Source organism: Muntiacus reevesi, chromosome 3 (assembly GCF_963930625.1).
Source record: "Muntiacus reevesi chromosome 3, mMunRee1.1, whole genome shotgun sequence".
Lineage (NCBI taxonomy): Eukaryota > Metazoa > Chordata > Mammalia > Artiodactyla > Cervidae > Muntiacus > Muntiacus reevesi.
In genome coordinates this window covers 129,191,260-129,215,393 of record NC_089251.1, presented here as the reverse complement: position 1 = coordinate 129,215,393, position 24,134 = coordinate 129,191,260, and the positions used below count along the sequence as shown (strand labels likewise).

Sequence of the window (24,134 nt, the reverse complement as noted above, 5' to 3'; positions counted from 1 at the left end):
AGTCTGGGCTCCTCAGAGTGAAGGAGCTGGCCCAGCCAAGGGGCCCCTGAAGAAGCTACTTTGATGAGAGGCTGGGGCCAACCCCCGCAGGGTGCTACACAGGGCTGGGGTTAGGGGGGCTCTGTGTGTGTGTGTGTGTGTGTGTGTGTGTGTGTGTGTGTGTGGGCTCCACGCTTGGGTGACCTGCAGTGGACATGGCCTGACCTGGGCTTGCAGCCAAGGCTGTGCAGAGCCGTTCCCTGCCCCCCTGGGGAGCCACTCCTGGGCCCCTTTTCGGGGCAGGGCAGGCCTGCCGCAGGGGAGGGGTGGCCACTGGGCAGCGGGTGGACCTCAGGCTCTAATCCCCGGCTGCTGCCGTTTCCCTCAGATCGATTCCCTTCTCACTTTTTTTTTTCAGCTGCTGGTTCCGCGGCTCGGATCGATGGAGCCGCCTTCCCCGCCCCTCTGAGCTTCCTCTCCCTGCTGCTCATTAGCGCCCCAATTAATCAGGCCCCCCCTTTCCTCGAGGGGACAAGTGCTTCCTCTCCCATGAGGGCTTCACTCTCGCACAGCTCCCCCCTCCAGGGCACAGGCAGCTCACTGTGACCACTCCACCCTGGGGGTACCCCGGCATCATCCCTTCTGGACCAGCCACCACGGGCCCCATCCTGCCTCTCCTCTGCAAGGCGCAGCCACCCCAGCGCTCCCCTGCTCCTCTGCCTGGCACCCCCTGTGCCTGCTTCTTTAGGACTGCATTCCCTCTGATTCAAACCCAGCACATCTGGGCTCCCTCCAGAACCCCCATTTGGGCTCTTCCTGACCTCCATGCCATACCCTCTCCCCCACATCATACGGCCTCTGCTCCCTGGCCTGGCCACCCAACACGTTTCCCCGCCCCCACCACAGGCCTGGCTGTGGCAAGGGATTTGGGAAATATTTGGGGAGGCAAAGTGGCCACAGATGCTTATGCCGGCAAGGGTGCCCTCTATCACAGACACACGAGAGACTGAGTTTGGGGATGGAGATGAAGTCGGGGAGAGGGCGGCCAAAATCGGAGAGCAGGCAGGGGCATAGTGGATGTTAAGTCCAGAGCAAAGCTCTAAGGAATTCAAGTATCTGGATGGAGCCATTACTGACCCCTTGTCTGTCTTGCCTGCCGTTCTCTGCCCTCCGCTCCCCTCCCTCATTCAAACAAGTGGCTTTCCCTAGGAGTTCTCTGGAAGGTGCTGTGAGTGGGGTAGCGAGGTCAGGTGGTGGTTGGGTGCTGCTGTTAGGAGTCAGGGAGGCCAGGAGGTGGGGGATGGAGTTGGCTGACCCTTCTCGGGGTGTGGTCCAGAAAAGTGGCAGAATAAGCTAAGGACTCTCGGTGCAAACCTCTTCCCTGCTGGCCTGGGAGTGGGGCCAGGTGGGGACCCCACGCGTGACGAGGGTGTAGCAAGAGTTTGGGGGCCTCCCGACGAGGTCCCAGGCAGGGCCCGGAGATCCCTGTCCGGGGCTGGGGGCTGCCCCCTCCCCTGGCCTGGCTCCTGCCGCCTGTGCCGCCGGTGAAACGCTGTTGACATGTCCTGAATTATTAAGCACGGGGTGGGCTCCGGAGCACATGCTGAGCGGAGCGGCTGGGGCTGCACGGCGTGGCGGAGCAGCGCTCGCTCCCTCGCTCACTCGCTCGCTCGCAGGGACACACGCAGGGGCTGACAGCTGTGCTGGTGCTGATAAGGGAAGCCACAAGGAGACGATCGAGGAGAGAGACAAGCGGCGGCAGAGGCAGAGGCATCATCAGGGCTGCGGAGCTGCTGGGAGTGGGAGTGACTCCCCCACCTCGGGCCCCCACCCTGTCCCCATCCTCTTCCCCATTTGCCCTGAGTTTAGAAGAGCCGCTGCTGCCAGCGCCGCCACTCCGGAGGGCACCGGGGGCTGCTGGCCAGGGGGGGACAGGGGCAGGAAGGCTCCGGCTGGTCCCAGCAGCTGGGGACAGATGCCGATCGAGATTGTGTGCAAAATCAAATTTGCAGAGGAGGATGCGAAACCCAAGGAGAAGGAGGCAGGGGATGAGCAGAGTCTCCTGGGGGCTGCTCAGGGGGCAGCAGCCCCCCGGGACCTGGCCACCTTCGCCAGCACCAGCACTCTGCATGGACTGGGCCGGGCCTGTGGCCCAGGCCCCCATGGACTGCGGAGAACCCTCTGGGCACTGGCCCTCCTCACCTCTCTGGCTGCCTTCCTGTACCAGGCGGCCGGCCTGGCCCGGGGCTACCTGACCCGGCCTCACCTGGTGGTGATGGACCCCGCTGCCCCAGCCCCAGCGGCCGGCTTCCCCGCTGTCACCCTCTGCAACATCAACCGCTTCCGGCATTCGGCCCTCAGCGACGCCGACATCTTCCACCTGGCCAACCTGACCGGGTTGCCCCCCAAAGACCGGGATGGGCACCGTGCCGCTGGCTTGCGCTACCCGGAGCCCGACATGGTAGACATCCTCAACCGCACCGGCCACCAGCTTGCCGACATGCTCAAGAGCTGCAACTTCAGCGGGCACCACTGCTCTGCCAGCAACTTCTCCGTGGTGAGTCCTGCCAGGCGGCCCGGCCAGCCTGGGGTGGCTGGAGGCTGGCGGTGGGGGTGCGGGTGGCGCGCAGGGCATCCTCGACAGGGCTTCCCCTCCTTCCGCTGCCAGAGGCTGGCCTCGTGTCACCCCCCAGCCTGGTGTTTCCCTCGGGGCTCCCCGGCGGGGAGCAGTGGACGCTCCTAGGGGCTTACCCAGCCGCTGTTGCTGCTCCTCCGCCGGCTCTCCTGCTGCCGCAGCGCCAGGGTCTGGGAGGCCAGGGGTCCTGGGATGGGCCTGGGGGGGCCCAGAAGCCAGTCAGCTTGCTGGGAAGGGATGCACCAGGCAATGGCCAGACCAACTGACCCCTGCTTTTCTCTTACTCCCCTTTTCTTCTGTGGCCGCTGGATTTTTCTCCCCCCCACCAAACAAGGGCGTTGGGGAGAGCGTATCTGGGGGCTCCAGCAAGGTAGGGACTCGGGGCTGTGTCTGGGGGAGCCGACCCGGCTGGCAGACTGGATAGAGCCGATCTTTGCAGACACTGGATGCCAGTGTCTCTTGCCGTCTCTGTGTCTCTCACACACACCCCCTTTCACGAACTCCCTCACACATCCCTCTTTCATGCACCCAGCTTCTCGGGCTGCCCAGGCCCTCCCTCTGTTTCCTGGTTCTTGCTGCTCCCTTGCCTGGCTCTGGCTGTTACACTGAATCACTCATTCACTCTTACGAGCGTGGCTCACCCTCACTGCTGCCCCCAGCACACACGTGCGTACAACACACACACGTGTACACACACACGCGCACACACACCTACTGCATGGAGACATAGTTCCTGCACACTCTCTCACACACTCAGCGTCCCTGTCGCCACACTCATGTGCACACCTGCACACCCACGCACGCATCCAGAGAGCTACTCATCCACGTGCCCACAGCCCAGCCCTTACTCAGCTGCCCAGGACAGGGTCACCCCCTGGATACCGACCCATCTTGTGACCCCAGCTACATCAGCCCCGGCTCCCTGCCTCACGTATGTGTGAATGCACGTGGACACACACACACTCTCATATGGAGGCGTGGGGCCGCCCTCCCATGCACACCTCCCATAATCCAGGTGTGTGAGGTGCATGTGTGTAGGGGTGTGTGTCTTGTATGCTGTCTGTCTGTTGGTGCTCCATTCACCCACAGTCACAGGCTGTGTCTGTTACTGCCAGGGCTTGAGATGCTGTCCCCGGTCCAGTTTACTCCCGGCATTATGTATGTGTGGAGTGTGGGGAGTGTGTTTTCATTCTTGTGACCGTGCCCAGCACATATGCAAATACATGGCATCAACATGGTGCCCGTCCAGCCCAGGCTTTAAAGCCAGCCCCAAATGGGGTGCTCTTCCTTGTCATGACCCGGGGCTCCCCACCCAGGGTCTCCTTCACTCACTGCCTCAGTAGCACCAGGAAATATGCTTCAGCCATGGTCCTGCCCCCACCAAGCCTGCAGCCTCGGGGTCCTCCTGCCGTGGGGTGGGGGCAGTGGGGTGGAAATGGAGGAAGGGACGAGAAGGAGGACTGCTGAGAGAGGAATGGGGGCGGGTGGGCGCTGGCCTTGTGGTCCAACCACACACCTCTTCTTCCAGGAAAAATCACTGCTCTCAAAGCGATTATTCCTAAGGAGTGTGTGAATGTGGCCTCTCGGGTCCCAGGGGCTTCTCCTGTGACATCCCCACCCCTCCGGGTTGGTGGAGGGACAGAGCCCAGTGTCAGCAGGTGTTGTTGGGGCAGAAATCAATGGGGGCTTTGTGTCCCTGAGTGGGAGTTTGTGTCCCAGGCCCCATTGCGGGGGTGGAAGGAAAAGGGGAAGAGTGATGAAACCTCAGTGGGGAGGAAGAGATAGGGGTCAAGGAAGCAAGGTGAGGGAGGCCGGAGGTTCCTGCCTGGCCTCCAGGGAAGGGGGACATGCCTGCAGGACGTGGGAACGGGGAGTCCCGGGATCAAAGCTGGTGAGTCCCTTTGAATGTGGGGATGGCCAGGCACGGCTGAGGGTGGATCTCCCACAGGCCCTTTGCGATGGAGAGAAAAGGACTGAAGACTGTGGTTCTCTGCTCTGGCTGCAGCAGGACAGTGAGGGGCGGAGGAGCAGAGCCCGCACTGGGGGAGAGGAATGTCCCTTGGACCCACCTGTCCCCCCACCCAGCCTAGGCCCCGTACCCTTCTCCCAAACCACAACCTCCATCTGCCAAGTGGAACTCTTCCCTGGACCTGGCGTTCTAGGGCTGAGTCCTTATTGGCCGTTTACCACGGTCTGGCATTATGGTTGGGATGGGAGGATCCATGGCAATGGGGAAACTGGGAGTGTGCTGTGTGGGCAAGACTGGAGAAGGGGTATGGAGAGACAAAGACATCAGGCTCTCTGATGGGGACGTGAGGTCACAGTAGACGCTGTGATGAGAATATGGAGCCCACGATGGGGATTTGGGATCCACGGAGGGGAGACGGGTACAGGGATCAGTGATGGGAACCTCCAGCCCATGGGTGCTGAGACAGACAGTGACAGCGATGGATGGGGTGTGGGTAAGGGGCTGCTGTGTGTTTTCTGCTGCTTTCCCCGTTTTCTCCTTCCCACTCCCCACTCTGCTGTGACCTTTCCTCCGAATCCAAGTTAATAAATGTCACATTTTCCAGCCTATTTTTACTCTGGGTAATGCACCCTCCCCCAGTCCCCTCAGCTGCAGCTCTTGCTTCTGTTACCACTGCCATCGCTCTTACCCCTGGCTCCCTAATGTCCCCTCACCGACTCCCAGTCACTCAATCAACACGGAATTCTGAGCACCTACTATGTGCCAGGCTCCCTGCCAGGTGCTGTGGGGGCAAAGAACGGGGCAGCCCTGGTCCTCAGTCCCTGTCCTCAAGCAGCCTCCAGTCTCGTGGTGGGGCGGGGACAGGGAGACTTCAGAGCTTAACCAACCATGCAAGAGTTAACCAGCCATGCAAGCAGTGTCAGGAGGCACCAGGATTAATTGCCAAACGAGGTACATGGATAGTGAGAGCCAAGGTTCGGAGAGGCACTCTGCTGAAGAGGGCTGGAAGGCTTAAAAGGGATGAGGCAGGCTGGGCTAGGTCTGGGGAGGAGGGGAGAGGGTTCAGAGAGAGGAGAGGGCTCCTAGGTGGTGGGGGATGCTCCCACCTCTCCACCCATAATCGCCTCCACCTAGCTCACCCCATCTCTTCTCTTTTCTGCCACCCCCCACCTCACCCAGTCTCAAACCAGCCCACTCCCACCACCACCTCCTCCTTCCATCACCACCTATATACTCTCTCTTCCTCCTCGATTCCTACCACCATCGGCTCCCCCACCCCAGTGTGCCAAGCCCCATCCATACTTTCCCTGGCTGCGGCTTGCTCTGAGCCTGCCCACTTACTAGAAGGCAGAAATCACTCTTTCTCCCTAGGCTTCGTTTCTTCAGCTGTAAAATGCAGCTCTAAAACTCAGCATCTCCTCTCATCTGGGGATTGTATGGTGAAGCAATCGTGTGTGGCTCTGGAGTCAGACTGCCTGGATTCGAACCTTGGCTGTGTGGCCTTGGAGAAGTCAGAAAGCTGCTGTGAGCATACACTTCTGTATTCGTTAAAAACAATAGTAGAACCTAAAAAAAAAAAAATTGGGTGGTTGTGATAATCAAAAGAGATGGCTGTAAAGGGCTTAGTCCACTGCCTGGCGCGTACACACACACACGTAGTGTGCACTCAGAGTGTCAGCTGTTAGAAACGCCACCACCCCAGCTCCTGGCCCTCCTTAACCAGCCTGTTCCCAGCACCACCTGCTGTTTTCCAACCCGTGTGCTGGCACCTTCGCTGCTCTCCACCACCTAGCCTTGCTCCTCTCCTGACCCTCGAGCCCGCACTCCCCCTCTGTCGTAGCATCCGCATGCTCCCCACTCCTCCCCAGGATTCAGGCACGTGTGTGCATGCAAAGGAGTGCACACACTCACAATCTATGCTGAACCACAGAACACTCTGTGATGACGGAAACATCCTGAATCTGTGCTATCCATGGTGGTCATCACTAGCCACACTGGCCAGGGAGCATCTGCGGTGTGATTAGCATGGGGGACCAACATTCCATTCAAACAGCTGAGCATGGCCAGTGACTGCAGTATCGGATAGTGGGGCTCCAGGTGGTCGTGGGGATGGGGTTCAAGCTGCCAGGTTGGGGAGGGTAGGCTTTCCAACTGGCGTCAAAGGATATGAAGTGGTGGCAGTGGGCTGTGATCAGAAGTCTGGCCGTCTACTAAGGTCCCAGGTTGAGCCACGGATGGGGCCTGTGCCTGGGGACATGGAGGTGTCTGCTCCCCATGTGAGCAGGTACACCTTACTTCCCAGGTGTAGGATGTGACCTTGGTCTCTTCCGTTCTGTTGTGTGGGAAACTGAGGCACGGGGAAGGTGGAGAATCTGTGAGGAGGTAGAGGGAGGCCAGCTCATCTCAGTTTGTCCTTTGGGGTCTGGGCAGCCCCCTGGAGGGGCAGGTGACCGGGGACCTGTGTGCGCTTCCCTGTCTCTATCCCCTCTCAGATTTCCCTCCCCCTCCCAACCCTCCTTCCCCACGCGCTGGTGACTGCCGTGACTATTAATCACTCGCCCTGTTCTCTTCCTCTCTACTAATCAGGCACAATTAGACAAGGCCTCTTCCAGCTGGGCAGTCCCCCTCCCTGCCCTCTTCCCTCCTCTCCCAGCCCCACCCCTGCTGCCATCAGGATGGCTCGGATGGCTCGGAGGCAGAGGGAGCAGCAAGTCCCCCTCGATCACTCTCTGGCTGCCCCAGCCCCTAGCTGGAGGCTCCTCCACCATCTCCTGCCTTCAATCCAAGCTTCCACTTGAACCCACCCCTCCCGCGGTGTGGTCAAGCCAGTACCCCCTTCCCTGGTATGGTCAGGCCAGTACTGACAATCTCCACACCCGCTCTTTGATTGTAGCAGGGGATCCTCCGCAGACATCCCAGCTCCATACCTTTGCCTGAAGCTGCCCCTGCTCGCCCCCTTGACGCGGGAGGGGAGAGGCTTCCGGCTGAGCTTGGTCTAGGGCACTCATCTACCATATGAACTTGCCTCTGACCCTCACTGCCAGTCCAGCCCTCTCTGCCCTCCAGCGCCACCTTCTCCCGAGGCAAGAACCGGGAGAACATTTAACTCAACATCTAGTTCAGGGCTGGTCCTGCCTTTCACCCAGTAGGGAAGGGTGGGGGGGTGAGAAGGGACGGTCACTTACCCTTGAAGGGAGCAGCAGCTTCTCAGCCTCACCTAACTGTTGCCCTCGGGTTAGGATGCCCGGTGTCGGGAAAGGGGGGGGGGTTCCCATTTGTTCAGAGAAGCCGAGAGTCTTGATTACTTTAATTAAACATTTCTTGATTAAAAAAATAATTCCAAGGGCTACCTACAACTTAGACTGCAGAATTCAGTGAGCCTGCCCTCCCCCCGCGGGCCCCATCACTGGCTGCTACCCCCTGGCCCACCTGAAGGGGGCGCTCTCAGCCTGGGTCCCTCCCCTCGGCTAGTGGCGTTGCTGCGGGGGATTTGAGTGGCGTGGCCCGGACCCCGCGGGCAGGCGCTGTTACTGTTACCCAGGGCTGGTCTGCAAGGGCAAAGGGGAGGGCCGTGCCCCACCCGGCCCCACTCAGCAGCCTGGTGGCCTCTTTATTAATCAGGAATCAGCCCCGAGCTGGGCTCATTATCAGCTCAGCTTCTTGTGGCACTGCCGGAAGATGCTGATTAGCATTTGAAGAAATGGCCCCCGCATTTGTGTCTTCCCTCAGTCTCCCCTACCTGTGCTCCTTCCGGGCCCCCCACCCCTGCCCTCACGTTCCCTCTTCTGGCTGGTGGCAGGGCCGACTCCGCCGCCAAGCCCAGGCTAGGGGCGGAAGAGATCAGGAATTGGGGCGCGGCGGGTGGGGGGGGGGGGCTGGGAGGCATGAAGACCTCAAGGAGCACTCCGAGTGCAGAGCTTCAGGGCTAGTCAGTTTGGGGCCCTTGAGTCAGTGAGTCCCACGGGAGGAGGAGGCGGAGTGAAGGCGGATGAAGACTCAGGGTGGTCTCGAGAGATGGATAGCCTCCCAGGAGGAGAGGGGTGAGAGGGCAGCTTCAGGCTGAGTTATCAGTGTTTCCTGCCCTTCCAGGCTCTCCCAGTAATGCTCCCTCCTTGGAGCAGTGGGCAGAGAGGGTGAGGACAGTCAGAACCGTGGACAGGAGGCATGAGAGGTTTTTTCTTTTGGGGGGGGAGGGAGGGGGTAAATCCCGCAGGAGGCTTAGGGTCTTGGAGCCATCCCACATGAATGGGGGTGGGAGGACAGAGACCCCCCAGGGTCAGAGGCTTCAGAGTGCAGTTTTCCAGAAAAGGGAGGGGTGCCTGCAGATTTTCCCTGGCTCCCAGCCCCCAGGCCGGGGCTGGCAGCACTGAAAATCCAACCCACCCCCCAAATGGTCACTATGCCCTTGGGACACCCATTTTGAGTCAGAGGGGGAACAGTTCCAGAAAGACAGGCAGAGGCTGCAGCCGCCGAGGCAGCAGCGAGAGAGTTCAGAGAGGAGCCACGGGATGATTAAGGGGAAATGGAGGATTGATTTAGGAGGAAAGATTAAAGGAGCTAAATCCGTGGCGCTTGGCTCAGCGGTGACTAAGCGTGCACAGGATAATAGCTTACAAATGTGTGAAAGGTGTAAATACCAAACGGGGGGAGGGGACGCGGCTAGGCGGCCAGGGGAGCGGGGCTGGGGGGCTGGGGAGGCCCCCGGAAGGGCGAGGGATCCTCGGGCGCTGGCCCCGTAGAGGGCTGGCTCCTCTCCAGTGGGAGTGCAGCGCAAGCAAACGGGTGTCGGGGAGCCCGGGTTCCTAGCAGGGGTTCCATTTCGGGGGCACAGCTTCGCCGGCCTGTGCTACCTCCACACCCCACTCTCGCCCCGCTGAGGATCTGAGGCCGCAGGTTCAAATCCCATCGGAGTCCCTCCGCGGCTCTGGGCACCCCGCCTTCCCCTCTGCAGCCCTCCGCTGGGGCCCCCGCCCGTCCCCGTCCGAGGAGGGCGGCGGGAGGCGGGGTCTCCCTCCGCGGTGGAAGCCTTTGGCGCGGCTGTGTGCGGAGGTCACTTTGCCGAGGAGCCGGGAGCCGGGGGAATGCAAATGAGGCAAACCCAGGGAGGAGAGCGGAGGAGCCCGGAGGAGACGGGAGGGAGGGCGCCCCGGCTCCGTGATGGATGCCTACCCCGCGGGAGGGACGAGAGAGGCGGCGAGGAGCGCCAAGCGGTGGGTGCGGCCCTCTGGGTGCGCGTGGGCCCGGCCTGGATACTCCGGTGCACCCGCGGGGTGGGGGCAATGGCACACCCACCGTTTCACCGCCGCTGCCACCTTCTCGTCCCCAGCTCCTAAACGCCCGCCGGGCTACGGGTGCGATTCACTGTGCAAGCAAACTCTAGTAACTACTAACTTTGCATCGAAGGCTGGAACATCAGGGAGGGACTTCGTTACAAATGTAATATATTCCTGCCTGCAAGACCGGGCCTTCCCTGGTAGCTCAGACGCAAAAAAAAAAAAAAAAAAAAAAAAAAAAAAAATCCGCCAGCAATGCGGGAGACCTGGGTTCGATCCCCTGGAGAAGCGAAAGGCTACCCACTCCAGTATTCTTGCCTGGAGAATTCCAGGGACAGAGGAGCCTGGCGGGCCACAGTTGATGGGACTGAGCGACTTTCACTTATGCAAGACGGGCTTTCTAGGGTTTAAGGCCAATGCGGAAGCTACTGGGAACAGGTCCGGCTGTCTACCTGGGTCCTGGGGGCCGCCCTCTCTCCTCCGCCGTGGAGACAAGGCGCTCCCTGAAATCGCCCTGTTCTCCCACGGCTTCACGTTCTCCTGATCGGCCTCGGCCTGGAGTCGCAAGGCCTTGACTGTCTGGTACTTCTCCACCACTGCTCATGCATGTTTGAACAAACATCGTGGCCATTTCCTGCTAGACTCACAAGCACCTCTACCTTGGAGAAGAAGTCGCCTTGAAAAGTACCTGGGCGGCTGGGGGCTGGGGTATGGTATGTCATGGTCCCTGCGGTAGGGGAGGGGGCCAGGCTTATGGGGTGGGGGTCGTGCGTGCTAAGTCGCTTCAGTCGTGTCCGACTCTTTGTAACCCTATGGACGTAGCCCGCCAGGTTCCTCTGTCCTTGGGATTCTCCACACAAGAATACTGGAGTGGGTTGCCATGTCCTCCTCCAGGGGATCTTCCCTACCCAGGGATCTCATGTCTTGTGCATTGGCAGATGGGTTCTTTACTACTAGTGCCCCTTGGGAATCCCTTAAAGAGATGGGGGGGGGGGGTATGCTCTCTGGGTCTGACTGTTCTGTGATCAGATGCCCTTCCTGGGTGGGTGAGTGCTCTTGCTCTGGGAAGCGTGACTCTCCAACCCAAGTTGAATTCCTGTTCCACAGTCATAGGACTTGGATCCGTCCCCCTATCACAGCCCACATCCCAGCTACTAACATTTGCTTGTCCTGGGGATTGTTGGTTTTCTGTGCTTTGTTCTCCACTGTTGTACACCTGGCGCCCAGCACTGGTGCTCAACAAACACTTTTGGAATGAATAAATGCCTCTGGGGCCAAACAGCCAACTCCTCCAGGGCAGAAGCCAGCGATTTTGTTCTCTGAATTATCCCCAACAGCAAGCACAGTCCCAGGCATCCTGTACAGGCTCAGGGACCAGTGTAGGACAAGTAAGCCTGCTGTGAACGCCTGCCACTTCATGAGCTCCGCCTAGTCCTCGGGGCTGTACCAGGGGTGTGTCAGGACACAGTGGCCTTGAGCCCCGAGTCCCATGCCCCTGACTCGGTCCCCTCCTCTGCTATCTCACGTGACTCTGGCCTGCTCCTTACCCTCTCTGGTCTTCCATCATCTTGTCTGTAAAATGGAGATGTTAAGACATCTCCAGTAGAGGGTTTTTGTGAGAATTAAGGTCCCTGGGTCGGGAAGATCTCCTGGAGGAGGGCATGGCAACCTACTCCAGTATTCTTGCTTGGAGAATCCCTTGGACAAAGGAGCCCAGCAGTCCTATAAGCCATCAGTTCAGTTCAGCTGCTCAGTTGTGTCCGACTCTTTGCAACCCCATGGATTGCTATAGTCCATAGGGTCGCACAGGGTCGGACACGACTGAAGTGCCTTAGCATGCATGTACACAAGGAGTTAATTTATATAAAAGGCTTAGGACTGTGCTTGGCACAGAGTAAGCACTGAATAAATGTTAACTGTTGCTATTATTTATGTATTCAATACATTTTCTCTTTTTCATTACACCTCCAACGATGCCTATTATTATTCCCATTTTACAGAAGAAAAACGGAGGGTCAGAGAGGTTAAATGACTGAACCCGAATCCCACAGACAGCGCAGGGCTGCTGGCCTGCACCCTCCTCTGGTAGGACAGCTAGATCTCAGAGCCTGGGGGTTTTGTTTTGACAGCATTTCATCCTCGCCCACAACTGCTGAGAGAGCCTTTACTAAGGGGCATTGTGCCCAGAGAGAATGGGCCCTGGAGGGATCCAAGGTCAAATGGCTGCCCCAGTTGGGCTCCCCCACTTTCTTGAGCACCTTGAGTGCATCTCTTTGGACTTAACCTCTGATCCTCACTGTGAACCTCAGGAGGAGGAATTACCATTACCCCTTTTACAGAAGAGTAATCTGAGGCTCAGAGAGGTTAAATCACCACCCAAGGTTGTTTGTCCAAGGTTGGTGGCAGAGCCAAGATTTGAACCCTATTCTGTTAGACTGCAAAATGTGCACCTATTTTTCCACCTTATGGATCTTATGTGGATCCTTTCCTAGCACCACATCCGCTGACTGATCTCTGACCTAGTTTGGATCTTATTGATCTCCACAACACCCTTATAGCTAATATTGAGGCCTCATGTATGTGATTTTACCTTGCAAATGCCTTTCACCTACTTCATCTCTTTTGAGAGTTATAACTAACCTGTGAAATAAGGCGATCAGGAATTCCTATCCCCACTCAACAGATGAGGAAACTGAGGACCAAAGAAGTCAGTAAATCACCTTAATAACCAAGTTACACAGCTGTCACTGGTGGAGGGAGGGCTAGGACTCGGGTCTACTGACCTCCAGGGTGGGTAATGAGGGTTAGTGGACAATGCTGGGGCCCAGTGGGGGCTGGGGGCTGCATACTAGTTCTGAATGGGCCCTCTTTTTTCTATATGCCCTTGGGTGTGTCCCTTGCCATCTCCAGGCTTCAGATTTGGCTTTTGTACAATGAGGCTTTGGACTGAGTGACCTCCCACTTCTGACCAGTGGAGACACCCCAGGCATTTTGAGTTGGCACTGTCTTCCCTGGCGAGGACAGAGAAGGAGGCTTTGAACCTGGATGCTTGGGCCACCCCTGAGTGAAGCTGGGACTGGAGAGCCATCTGACCTGGGATGCTAGTCACAGTCCACGGCAGATGAAAATATAACCCCTCCACTGGCTACCCAGGGCCCCTGAGCACTGTAGGATTAACGGGAGTTCGTTCCAGGGGCTGAAGTGAGAGGCATAGAGCTGGACCACATCAGGGAAGGGCTGATGGAATTTGGAGGGATAAAGCTGCCGTGGAAAAGAGGGGTGGGGAGGAGGTGCCAAGGCCTTGGCAGAGGCAGGGTGCCCAGAAGGGAATGGAGATAAAGCCCAGGCCGAAGATTAGTGCTGGGATTAGCCCAGCCTCGGCTGCTCCTGGCTGCTTCTTATCTCCTGGAGGCCCAGAGCCCTCTCCCCTACCGCTCTGAGCCCTGGCCCTGCTAATTGCCTGTTAACCCCGTGGGCTCCAGGGTTGCAGGGAGGATGAGGGGGTGGGAAGGGGTGAGGGCAGATACCAGCCAGCCAAGGCAATGGGAGCTGTGGACAGATGGAACTCAAGGGGCTGAGAGAGAAGCCATTGCTCAGAGGAGCACGCTGTGGACAGATCTCTCCCAGTTTCTGGTCACTGGTCGCCATCTGGGGCAGACCCGGAGAAGCGGGCAGGGAGAAGGAGGGAGGCGTGCCTGGGCAGGGACTCTTGGTCAGGGAGGTGGTTTCAGGCCCAGGGAAAAATCAAGAGGAGGAAGACATTGGATACCTAGTCTAGGGGATAGACAGAAAAGTAAACAGATAGAGATGCAACGGGCAAAAGAACAGAGAGGCGGGGGGATGGGGTGGTGTACCCAGGCCAGTGGGAAAAAGGCCAGGCCAGGAGGATGGACAGGCAGACAGAGGGCATGGAGCAGAGACACAGGCCAGATGAATAATTGATCAAATGCTGAGGACAGAGAAAGACCCAAGAGGATGCAGAGAGGCTTGAGAGACAAACTGAGATCAGGGAACAGGGAGGCTGGAGAGGCAGACAGACCCAGGCCAACGCTGAAGGCGAGGAACAGGCAGAGAGCTGACAGGAAGTAAGCTGGGGGAGGGGTCCAGGGGCCTGCCTGCAGTGCGGACACAGTCCTGTCTAGAAGCTGTCCAGCCCATGCCCAGAGGGGCTCTGCCCACGTCCAGGAGGCCAGACATAGGAATGAGGGCAGAGAGCGAGGGAGGGCCGAGAAGAGGGTGAACCAGGCAGAAGGAGGTGTTGCTGGGATGGGAACAGGCTGAAGCTTGAGGCTAGTGGTGGCAGATCTGGAAATAGCCCCTCAGTCCATCAGGGCACATCCTGGCCCAGGACATGCCTCTTTTCCGTGGTCGGACTCTGAAGCCTCAACTCCTGTGCACACACCCTCCTCTGGGGCCAGTCCTTGGGGAGAGCGCAGTGGGCAGCCAGTGGGACCTTGTGGCCGAGCAGCCGTGCCGTCTCCATGGAGGAGGCTGTGGACTGTGCTGCCACCAGGCTTCTGCCACTTAGGAGCCGGCAGCTCCACCTGCTGCTGCCTGCCTGGCCCAGGGACTGTCTCCAGGGCAACGCTCTGCTCTGCCCAGCAGTGGGGCCTGACCCGGGCGGTGCAGGTGGCCTGGCCCTGCCAGTCTGGCCTGTCCACTCCCTGCAGAGCATTGTCCATCAGACCCAGAGTCCTTCCACCCATCTTCCTTTGTCACCTTCTCTCTCCACAATCTCCTCAAGGGCAGAGGTACCAGGTAGCCACCCCTATCTGAAGCCATTGGAGCCAAAGCCTTCCCAGTTGGCTCTGCCCTGCACAAGGCTAGTCTCAGTATCATGTAGTCTGTGTCTGTGTGTGTGTGGTGGGAGGATCAGGTAGAGAGGCAGCCCTGGCCCCACCCAGGTTCAGATTCAAGAGACCCAGGTTTGATCCCTGGGTCAGGAACATCCCCTGGAGGAGGGCATGGCAACCCACTCTAGTGTTCTTGCCTAAAGGATCCCATGGATGGAGGAGAAGGCTAGCAGGCTACAGTCCATGGGGTTGCAAAGAGTCAGACACAACTGAAGCGACTTAGCAGGCACTGGGGATACCAAGACGGTAAAATGGGGGCTCCCAGCCTCAGGAGTCCACGGTCCCATGGGAGAGATCATGACAGTGCCCAGGGGTCAGGGTCAGTCACTGCACGCTGGGGGGAATGTGTGAGCAGCTCCCTACCAGGGTCCCCCATGCAGCCTGGTACCTTGTTTAGCTGCCCCCCTGGAGCCCACACTGAAAAATGGCTGCAGCATCAAAAGCTGATTCCAGCATCTGCTTGGCCCAAAATAGGAAAGGGGTGAGTGCTTTGAGAATTGAGGCAAATGCTTACATATTCTCCCCCCTCTGCCTTTTCCATACCACTGAGGATCCAGTGATCTTGCCCCCAGCCCTGTTCAAAGCTCTCTTCCCTCTTGGGACATGTTGTGAAAACACAGATCTAGAGTTGGGCTGTCTTGCTGGACTCTGGCCCTTTTGTCTAGGGACTTCTGACCCATAGCGTGGTCTGCAGACCAGCGGGTTGTTAGAAATGCAGAATCTCAGTCCTGCTCCCCAACACACGTTTACTGAACCAGAACCTACCTTTTAACAAGAACTCTAGGTGCTCGGTGTGCACATTAGAGTTTAAGAAGCACTGATCTTGGAGACCTTGGCAAATCAGCCAACCTTGGGACCTCAGTTTCCTCATCTGTAGGATGTCGGGTGGCTGTGAGATTTGATTGGAATTGGAAAGAGCCTGTGAGGCATTGAGCGCAGTGCCTGGGGCAGAGCGAATGCTCTGGGACTGTCAGCCATGCCCACTTCTGTCCCACTGATGGCCACACCGCAGGGAGCTGGGGTAGGGGTGTGACAGACACGGTCAATGACGATTGGAGCCCAGCAGCTGGCATGGATGCGAAGGTGGAGGGGAGGGACAGGTGAGGGACTGAACCGAGAGGCAAAGAGTAGGGAAGGTGTAGAGGACTGGAGTGAATGGGAAGGCGGGATGGAAGAAAAGGGGTTGAGTGTTGAGACTCCAGTCTCCTTTTGGCTGGATGGGGCCGGCCGGGACAGGGGCTGGGACTTGGGGCGGGGGAGGCTGGGGTTGGGGGAGTTGCCAGCACTGGATGGTGGGAACCCCTGAGTTCTATCTCAGTCAACTGCACCTCTCCCACTGACTAGTTGTGTGACCTTGGGCAACTCACATCGCCTCTCTGAGCTGCAGCTTCCTCATCTGTAATCATCAGGCTCATTAAACCTACCTGATACCAGGGTGGCCAAGGAGATGCAATGGGGCAGCAGACGTTGCCGTGTTTTGTAAACTGCACAGTGCTTGTCCTTTTGTTTTGAGAATCTGAGGCGAGGTGCTTGGGTGATAGAAGAACTGTCTGAGAGGGAAGAATCAGCAGGATCATTAACCTAGTAGAGCTGGGAGGGTGAGACAACCCTGTCCCATGACGGGGGCACGCCCGGTCCCCAGTTCCTAGAACTCCTCACTCACACTGCCCTCAACCCAGCCCTCCCCTTTCCCTGAAGCAAGGCGTTTAGGAATCTTTCCCTTACACGGCCTCCTCATGCCTCTCCTCCCAGCTTTCACCAGAGTGAAAATGTTCCCGAGGAGAGGGGGAGAGAGAGAGAGAGATTGAGTGCGCTGACCTCCTTACCCCCAGGGAAGGAGCTGCCTGTGATGGGTTTGACCTGGGGGCTGGTCTCTGTGGGGTGAGCCCGGCAGGGGGGATCTTCCATCTGCCTCCCTCCCTCAACCTCCTCCCCACCCCCAGTCGCTTGCAACTAACTCCCAACCGCAGCTCTGTCCCCGCCGGAGCCTCGGCTTCCATCTCTGGGGCGCCATCGCCATCTGGTGTCCATATGGGAGAACTCTCCGCAGAGGAAACCGGGGATAGGCTTCAGGTCAGCGCGGGTCGTCTTTTCTTAAAGCATCCCTTGTGCCCTGCACTGGGGATGCTCGACTCACTGCCTCTGTGTAGCATGAAGTCGAGCGAGGGATGATGACTGCTGCTCAGGGAGACAAACAGATGAGCAAGGTTATCTCAGGTGTTGATGAGTATTTTGAGCAAACCCACAAACACACTGATCAAGGAAGGGTGACACTGTGAACATGGGTGTGACCTATGAGTGTGCATCTGAAGGGACACTTAAGCTCAGGTTTAAAAGGTGAGCAGCTGGGCCATGCCAGCTGGGAGGAAGGGAGCATTCCAGGAGAGGGAACTGCATGAACAAAGGCCCCGGGAGAGATGTTGCTCCATAAGTTTGAATTTGTCATGAAGATCTGGGGGCTGGAAAAGCAGGAGAGAGGCAAAGGTCACCTCTTGTGGATACTTTCAGGCAAGGAGGGAACTTGGCTTTATTCTCTGGGGAATGGGAAGCAGTTGTCGGGCTTTAAGGTGGCAAGTGACTTGATTGGATCTCCGCAGTTTAGAATGAGCACTCTGGCTACCGTGTTGTGAATGACTTGGCAGAAAAAAACTTAAAACATGCCGATGCTCAATCATGTCTGACTTGGAAGGGAGAGGCAAAGGCGGATGCAGGGACACTAGTTAGGAGCCTGCCGCCTTGGCCAGAGGCAGATGATAATGAAAGTGGGACATGAGATGGAAGGAAACTGGATGGATTCTAAATAGATTTCGGAAGTAGAATTGCCCAAGATGGCTGCTGGATTAGATGCCTGGTCACCCCTGTTCTGTATCTCAGCAACCAACTTACCAGGAGAAGGCGATTTCAGGGATTCTGACCCTAGAAACTAGGTTGAGAGTGGGGCCCTTTACTCAGAAGAGGAGAAGGAGTCAGGGACAGGATTTGGGAAAACATCAAGAGTTCTGCTACTGATATATGAAGCTGGAAAAGAAAAGTAAAAGTGTTGGTCACTCATTCGTGCAACCGCCTGGACTGTAGCCCACCACGCTCCTCTGTGCATAGGATTTACCAGACAAGAATACTGGAGTGGGTTGCAATTTCCTTCTCCGGGGGATCTTCCTGACCCAGGGCAGATTCTTTACTGGCTGAGCCACCAGGGAAATCCCATTAAGCTGAAGGTGCCTTTTAACCATTAAAGAGAGGATGTCACTAGAAAAGATGGAACTTGAGGGAGCGCTGGGCTGTAGGTTGGTTGCTGGGATATAGGACAGGGGTGACCAGGCAGGTCTGGTGGCCCTTACAGACTACCAAAGCTTAAGGGGTTGTCTTTCATCCCACACCCCGCCCCTCCTCTCTCTCACCCCAGGTCTATACTCGCTATGGAAAGTGTTATACCTTCAACGCGGATCCGCAGAGCTCTCTGCCCAGCCGGGCGGGGGGCATGGGCAGCGGCCTGGAAATCATGTTGGACATTCAGCAGGAGGAGTACCTGCCCATCTGGAGAGAGACAAGTACGCAGGCGGGAAAGGGACAGGGACTCCAGCCGGGGTCCTCTGCCTGTGACGAAGGTTTCCTAAGGACCCCATCTTCACTGTGCAGACGAGACATCATTTGAAGTGGGCATCCGAGTGCAGATCCACAGCCAGGAGGAGCCACCCTATATCCACCAGCTGGGATTCGGCGTGTCCCCAGGCTTCCAGACCTTTGTGTCCTGCCAGGAACAGCGGGTGAGCATGCCCAACTGCGTCCTGGGTTGGCCATGGGGTAGGGCCATTGGGCCCAGAGTGGAGGCTCACGGAATCTGCCCTCCAGAAGCTCACATTCCCCAGCCCTTCCACAGCCTTTGCTGGGGCTGTGGGTGCTGGGGGCCAGGTGAGGCTTCTGTGCGTGACTCCATCTTGCCCTGCCTCTTCAGCTGACTTACCTGCCCCAGCCCTGGGGCAACTGCCGAGCGGAGAGTGGGCTCGGGGAGCCTGAGCTTCAGGGCTACTCAGCCTACAGCGTGTCTGCCTGCCGACTGCGCTGTGAAAAGGAGGCGGTGCTTCAGCGCTGCCACTGCCGGATGGTGCACATGCCAGGTGGGCACCCCACCCCCACCAGCCCTCCGTGCCACCCTGCCAGGCTCCAGAACCTCTGAGGGCAGAACACTGCTCATGTGCATGGGGGCAGCTGCGTGTGTATGACCACATGTGTGTATGTGTCTACCCACGTGAGGGTACCTGGTATGTGGGATTTTGTGCATGTTTTCACATATGCATATGTATCTATGCCTGTTACTATGTATTTCTGCATACATGTACTTGTGTAATCTGTACTTGTGTACTTGGGTTGTGTGCACAAACTTCATCACGTGCATGTAAATGCATGTGCATAGTCGTGTCCATGCAAGCGTGCATGGCTTGCATGCACACATGCACGCACACATCTCCATGCTTCTGTGCACAAACACGTGCACATTCATGCACGCACATATATGTGCAAACACCCACATGTGTGCACATGAACATGTGTGCCCACATTTGGGAATGTGCGGGGTGGAGAGTGGATGGAACCATAGACTCCAGGAATAATCTTCTCTCCTTTCAGGCAATGAGACCATCTGCCCGCCAAATATCTACATCGAGTGTGCCGACCACACACTGGGTCCGTGCTGCCTTCTCGCCCTGCCTCTCCGCCCCACTCCTCTTCATCTCTCTGTCCACCTTTCTCCTCACTGCCTTGGCTCCTCCCCTCCCAATCTCCTCCTGGGGTTTTTCCTGGGGGCTGAGCCTTATCCCATACCTCCAGGGGTCTGAGGACCTTTGCAGGTGTGGTACTTGGGTAAGTGGAGGCCGCGGGGTGGGAGGTTGCCGAGATCCGGAACTGAGAGTGAGGGGCGGGGCTTCTCATCTTGGTCCAGCAAATGAGCTTGCCTCTCCGGGAAAGGGAAGTGACTTCTCCCTTGGTGTGAGGAAAGGTGCATTGCTGGCTGTCAGTGTGGGTAAGGCAACCCCTTCTGTCCTTAGATCTCACCTGACCCACACTTCATTCATTCATTCATTTATTCATTCTACAGATGTTTACAGCCTGCGCTGGTGCCAGAGGTAAGAATGGGAATGAGAGCCCTGCTCTGGGGCACTTACTACCCAGCAGGGGTGTGGATGGATATCACAATGTAGCGTGTTAGTCCTTGGGTAGGGGAACCTCAGCGATTCTATGGGGCCCCAGTAAAGGCAGGCAGCCCCACCTGGGCAGGCAGAGAGGATTTCCAGAGGAAGTGACATATGAGCTGAGGCTTGAAGGATATGGAGAAATCAGGCTGGTGAAGAGGGGCACACTTCTAGGTGGTGGGAGCAGCTCTTGCTAAGACTTGTGTCCAGAAAGAGCACAGGTGAGTCTGGGGCCCTGAAAGGTCAGTGTGGCTGGAGGGCAGAGAACAAAGGAGGGAATGGTAAGTGCAGAGGAGGCCCTGGGAAGCCAACAATGGCTTAAGGCCAGGCAAGAATGCCTTCTGCTTTTACAAAGGGGACTCTGATGAGATGCAAGGATGGAAAGGCGAGGAGGAAGAGAGGAGGGAGACTAGACTCAGGGTGATTGATCAGAAGCATACTGAGGAATCCAGATGCTGGCCGCGGGGGCGGGCTTGAGATCCGGGGACAGAGTCACACCTTCTCTGTCCTACAACTTCATCTGTCAAAGGAGTGACTGAAGAGTGTTTCATGAAGAAACAGATATGAATGGGGATAAGGGGACCACAAGGAAGGGTGAGACTCCACAGAACTAGGGGCACCCAGAGAGGGACCTGTGACTGTCTGAGATGGACAGGAGCTGGGAGCTGGGGCCACAAGAGGAGAGATGCAAACTCTACCCCAAACCAAATGCTGGTCTCTGCATTTGCAGAGATCAGCTTCCTGGGACAGAGCCAGGTGGGGAGAGTGGATCTGAAGGGGTGAACAGGGAAAACCCAGTACACTGAGCACAGGGATCTTGCCCACTGTTCTTCTGTCCATTCATTCATCTACTCATCCATCCATCCATTCTCCCATAGGCATATGTAAAAACATGCATTAATTCCATTCATCCCAGCATTCTCTCCAAGCCTCTCGTGTGTCTGTGGCCTCACCTGATTGATTAGCTCTGGTAGGTGGGCTGATCTCTCCCTCTAAGCCACAAGGACCTCTCCACCCCGCGGGGCTGGGCAGCAGAGGGAGAAGGAATGTGCTGGGGGTTCTACTCCCGCCCACTTTCTTGGATGGTCTGAAACTGGACCAGGAAGCTCGTCTGGTGCCAGAGCTGGTCAGAACCGGCCCTCCGTGTGGGCGTGGCTGCCTTAGGACCACCCCAAGGCTTCCTTCCAACAGCTGGTGGGCCTCTGGGCCGTCCTGCCCTCCCCCACTGCACTCTCTGCCTCTGTGTTGCAGACTCCCTGGGTGGGGGCTCCGGAGGCCCGTGTTTCTGTCCTACCCCCTGCAATCTGACCCGCTACGGGAAAGAGATCTCCATGGTCAGGATCCCCAACAGGGGCTCGGCCCGGTACCTGGCAAGAAAATACAATCGCAACGAGACCTATATACGGTATGTGTGTGTGTGTGTGTGTGTGTAATGGAGACCACCCTCAATAGGTCTAGTATATGATGGAGGCTAGGAATGGATTGCAGCTTTGTTAATAATGAGCGTTCTGCCAGGAATACCTTTCAGGATCTTGATCTGTTTTTTTCTAACTAACCCCTGCCCACCCTCCAAGTCACATCCTTTGTCTTCGCCTCCAGGGAAGCCCTTCTGAGCCCAAATGCCTTTCATCTGAGCTCCCACAGCACGCTGTCCATATCTCTATCGTTGCATTAACCTGCTGTTTTAGAACCCTCTGTTTGCGTGTCTTTCTGCCCCAGCAAGCTGGGAACTGTTCGGTGCATGTCCAGTTCTGTGCAGAGGGAGAGGAACTGGATGGGATTGGGGAGGAGCCAGGTGGCCCACAGGTGGCCCCACTGAGCCCTGGATCTGGTATCCTGTAGCCAATCTACAAATGCTGAGCATCCTCTGAGTGCCAGGCCCAGTGCTGGGCCCTGTGGGGACAGAGATGATTATAACTCATGCCATAGTTTGTGGATAAGGCCTTGTTTGAAAGTGTTTTTAGGCCCCTAGGAGAGACTGCTGCGGGTGGGTTAAGGGGAGTGGGGGAGGCATGAGCTGGGCCTCTGTGGACCCCCGGTTTGGGTCCATGAGAAGAGGAGGGAGGGGGGAATCCCTGTTAGAGATGTGTGGGATGCTGTGGAGACCAGCTTGGGCGTCAGGAAGGCTGTGTGGTGAGAAGCAGATAACAGTGCAGTTTGGACAAGAACGTACAGTGCAGCGGATCATGGGCAGTCTTAAAAGTCTGGAAGAGGAATTATGGAGTGGACTGCAGGGTAATAGGGAGTCACTGAAGGTTCTGTGGGGCTTCTCAGGTGGAGCTAGGGGTAAAGAACCTGCTTGCCAATGCAGGAGACACAAGAGACTCAGGCTTGATCCCTGAGTCAAGAAGATCCCCTGGAGGAGGCCACAGCAACCCATTCCAGTATTCTTGCCTGGAGAATCCCTTGGATAGAGGAGCCTGGCAGGCTATAGTCCATAGAGTTGCAAAGAGTCAGAAATGACTGAAGCGAATTAGCATGCACGCACACCCACACACACGAAAGTTCTACAGAGGTACGGGGATGAGGTAAAGTGAATGCTAATTGCTGCTTTAGAGAAGGCCGGAGGGAGGGAGGGCAGGCCTGGGAGTTTAGTTTTGTTCTTCCAGGCCTTTTGCTAGCCCCCAGAACACGAAGCTAACAGGAATCTGGGCCTGCTTCTCCTCACAGCCTTTGGGAGCCTGGGAGTGATCACCAGCATCTCTGTGCAGGGGCTTCAGATCTGGGTCTGCTGGGTCTGGGATGTCCCGCCAGCTGTCTCCTTGAGACGATGGCCCCTCAGGGATACCCTGCTTCCTGTCTCTACAGAGAGAACTTCCTGGTTCTCGATGTCTTTTTTGAAGCCCTGACCTCTGAGGCCACGGAGCAGCGAGCAGCCTACGGCCTGTCAGCCCTGCTGGGTGAGCCTGGGCTGTGATTGCATGGGGATGGAGCAGTCAGCCTCCTCCCTCTGACCCTGCTCTCGTGCTCCCCAGGAGACCTCGGGGGACAAATGGGACTGTTCATCGGAGCCAGCATCCTCACATTGCTGGAGATCCTCGACTACATCTACGAGGCAAGGGACGGGGGCCTGGTGGGTAGGAGGAGGGGCTGGGGGGAAAGCAGAGAGGCCCGGCAGGCTTTCTAGTACACCTGGACTGGCAGGAAGTCAAGCTCAGGGTTCTTTACTAACCCTCCCTCCTCCCTTGACTGACCAGAAGTTCTGAGCGCAAGGAGGGGCAAAGAGAAGGGGGATGGGGGCCATGATCGTATAGTGGTTAGTACACTGCGTTGTGTGAGAAGGGGGATGGGGGAGGAGGGCTGGGGTGTCCTGGTGGGGGTTTGCTGCGGCAGCAAGTCCTATGTAGTGGGCTGGTGAGGCCCGTCCTTCTCCTCTAGCAAGTTTCCTGAGCCCACTGCTGTCCCCCCACCCTGAACCCCAAGGTGTCCTGGGACCGACTGAAGCGGGCGTGGCGTCGTCCCAAGACCCCCCTCCGGACCTCCACCGGGGGCATCTCCACTTTGGGGCTTCAGGAGCTGAAGGAGCAGGTGAGGATGAGTATGCAGCCAGCGCTGTCTCCCAGGACTGAATCCCCCTATAACCTCTGACCTAGCTCTCCAGGGTGGGGTTCCTGGAGCCTCTGCCCCCTACGGACGAGGGAAGGCTGTCTGTGAGAGGCCTGGGGTCTCCACTCCATCTCTCCCTGTCCCCCTCCCTTTTCACCTTGCAGAGTCCCTGCCCAAGCCGGGGCCGGGCTGAAGGCGGGGGTGCCAGCAGCCTGCTCCCCAACCACCACCACCCCCATGGCCCCCCAGGAGGCCTCTTTGAAGACTTCGCTTGCTAGGATGGTGCTGTGTCCAAAAGGACCCAGGAGTCTGGGACTCCTCCTTGGATCCCCCCCTGGACTCCGGCTCCCAGAACAGGAGGCATGGGGTGGGGGGGTGGGCGCCAAGGCTGAGGGAGCGAGAGTGGTGCCCACTGGAAGGGTGGGGCCTCTCACTCACCCTGGCAGCAGCTGCTTTGCACAAGGCTTCCTCTTGTGCACACCCTCCACCCCCAGGCTGGTGACCAGGGAGAACTGCAGACCAGGACGTGGGCCCCTGAGGAGGAGAGAAGGGGTGGGGGAGGAAAGAGCAAGGAGGAAAAAGGGGCCCACTCCAGGAGTGGAACCCTCTGTACATTTGTATATATTCAGGGAGGACAGGGTGGGGGTAGGGTACCGATGTAGAAGGCGGGTGGGACAATGGTGATCGGGGCGG

At 57.7% G+C, this 24,134-nt stretch overlaps 1 protein-coding gene across 2 annotated transcripts; it reads left to right on the top strand.

The window, feature by feature from the left end:
• The first annotated feature begins 315 nt into the window (after positions 1-315).
• ASIC4 (acid sensing ion channel subunit family member 4) lies at positions 316-23,768 on the top strand. 2 transcript variants are annotated; one of them, XM_065927643.1, is made up of 10 exons: positions 316-2,536; positions 18,113-18,257; positions 18,346-18,473; positions 18,662-18,824; positions 19,333-19,389; positions 21,147-21,300; positions 22,704-22,795; positions 22,871-22,950; positions 23,319-23,423; positions 23,606-23,768. In XM_065927643.1, the coding sequence occupies exons 1-10, from the start codon at positions 1,580-1,582 to the stop codon at positions 23,717-23,719; spliced, it is 1,995 nt and encodes a 664-aa protein (XP_065783715.1). In that variant the 5' UTR covers positions 316-1,579; the 3' UTR covers positions 23,720-23,768. The 2 variants fall into 2 exon arrangements, with proteins under 2 accessions (XP_065783715.1, XP_065783714.1); XM_065927642.1 differs by lacking the exon at positions 19,333-19,389 and having other exon boundaries at positions 1,903-2,536.
• The last annotated feature ends 366 nt before the right edge of the window (positions 23,769-24,134 follow it).

Excerpts from the sequence above, each read along its gene's own strand:
- ASIC4 (XM_065927643.1), top strand. The coding sequence starts at position 1,580 with ATGCTGAGCGGAGCGGCTGGGGCTGCACGGCGTGGCGGAGCAGCGCTC. Across the intron at positions 18,825-19,332 it reads CCGGATGGTGCACATGCCAG|GCAATGAGACCATCTGCCCG; the intron begins GTGGGCACCCCA and ends CTCTCCTTTCAG. Across the intron at positions 21,301-22,703 it reads CGCAACGAGACCTATATACG|AGAGAACTTCCTGGTTCTCG; the intron begins GTATGTGTGTGT and ends CTGTCTCTACAG.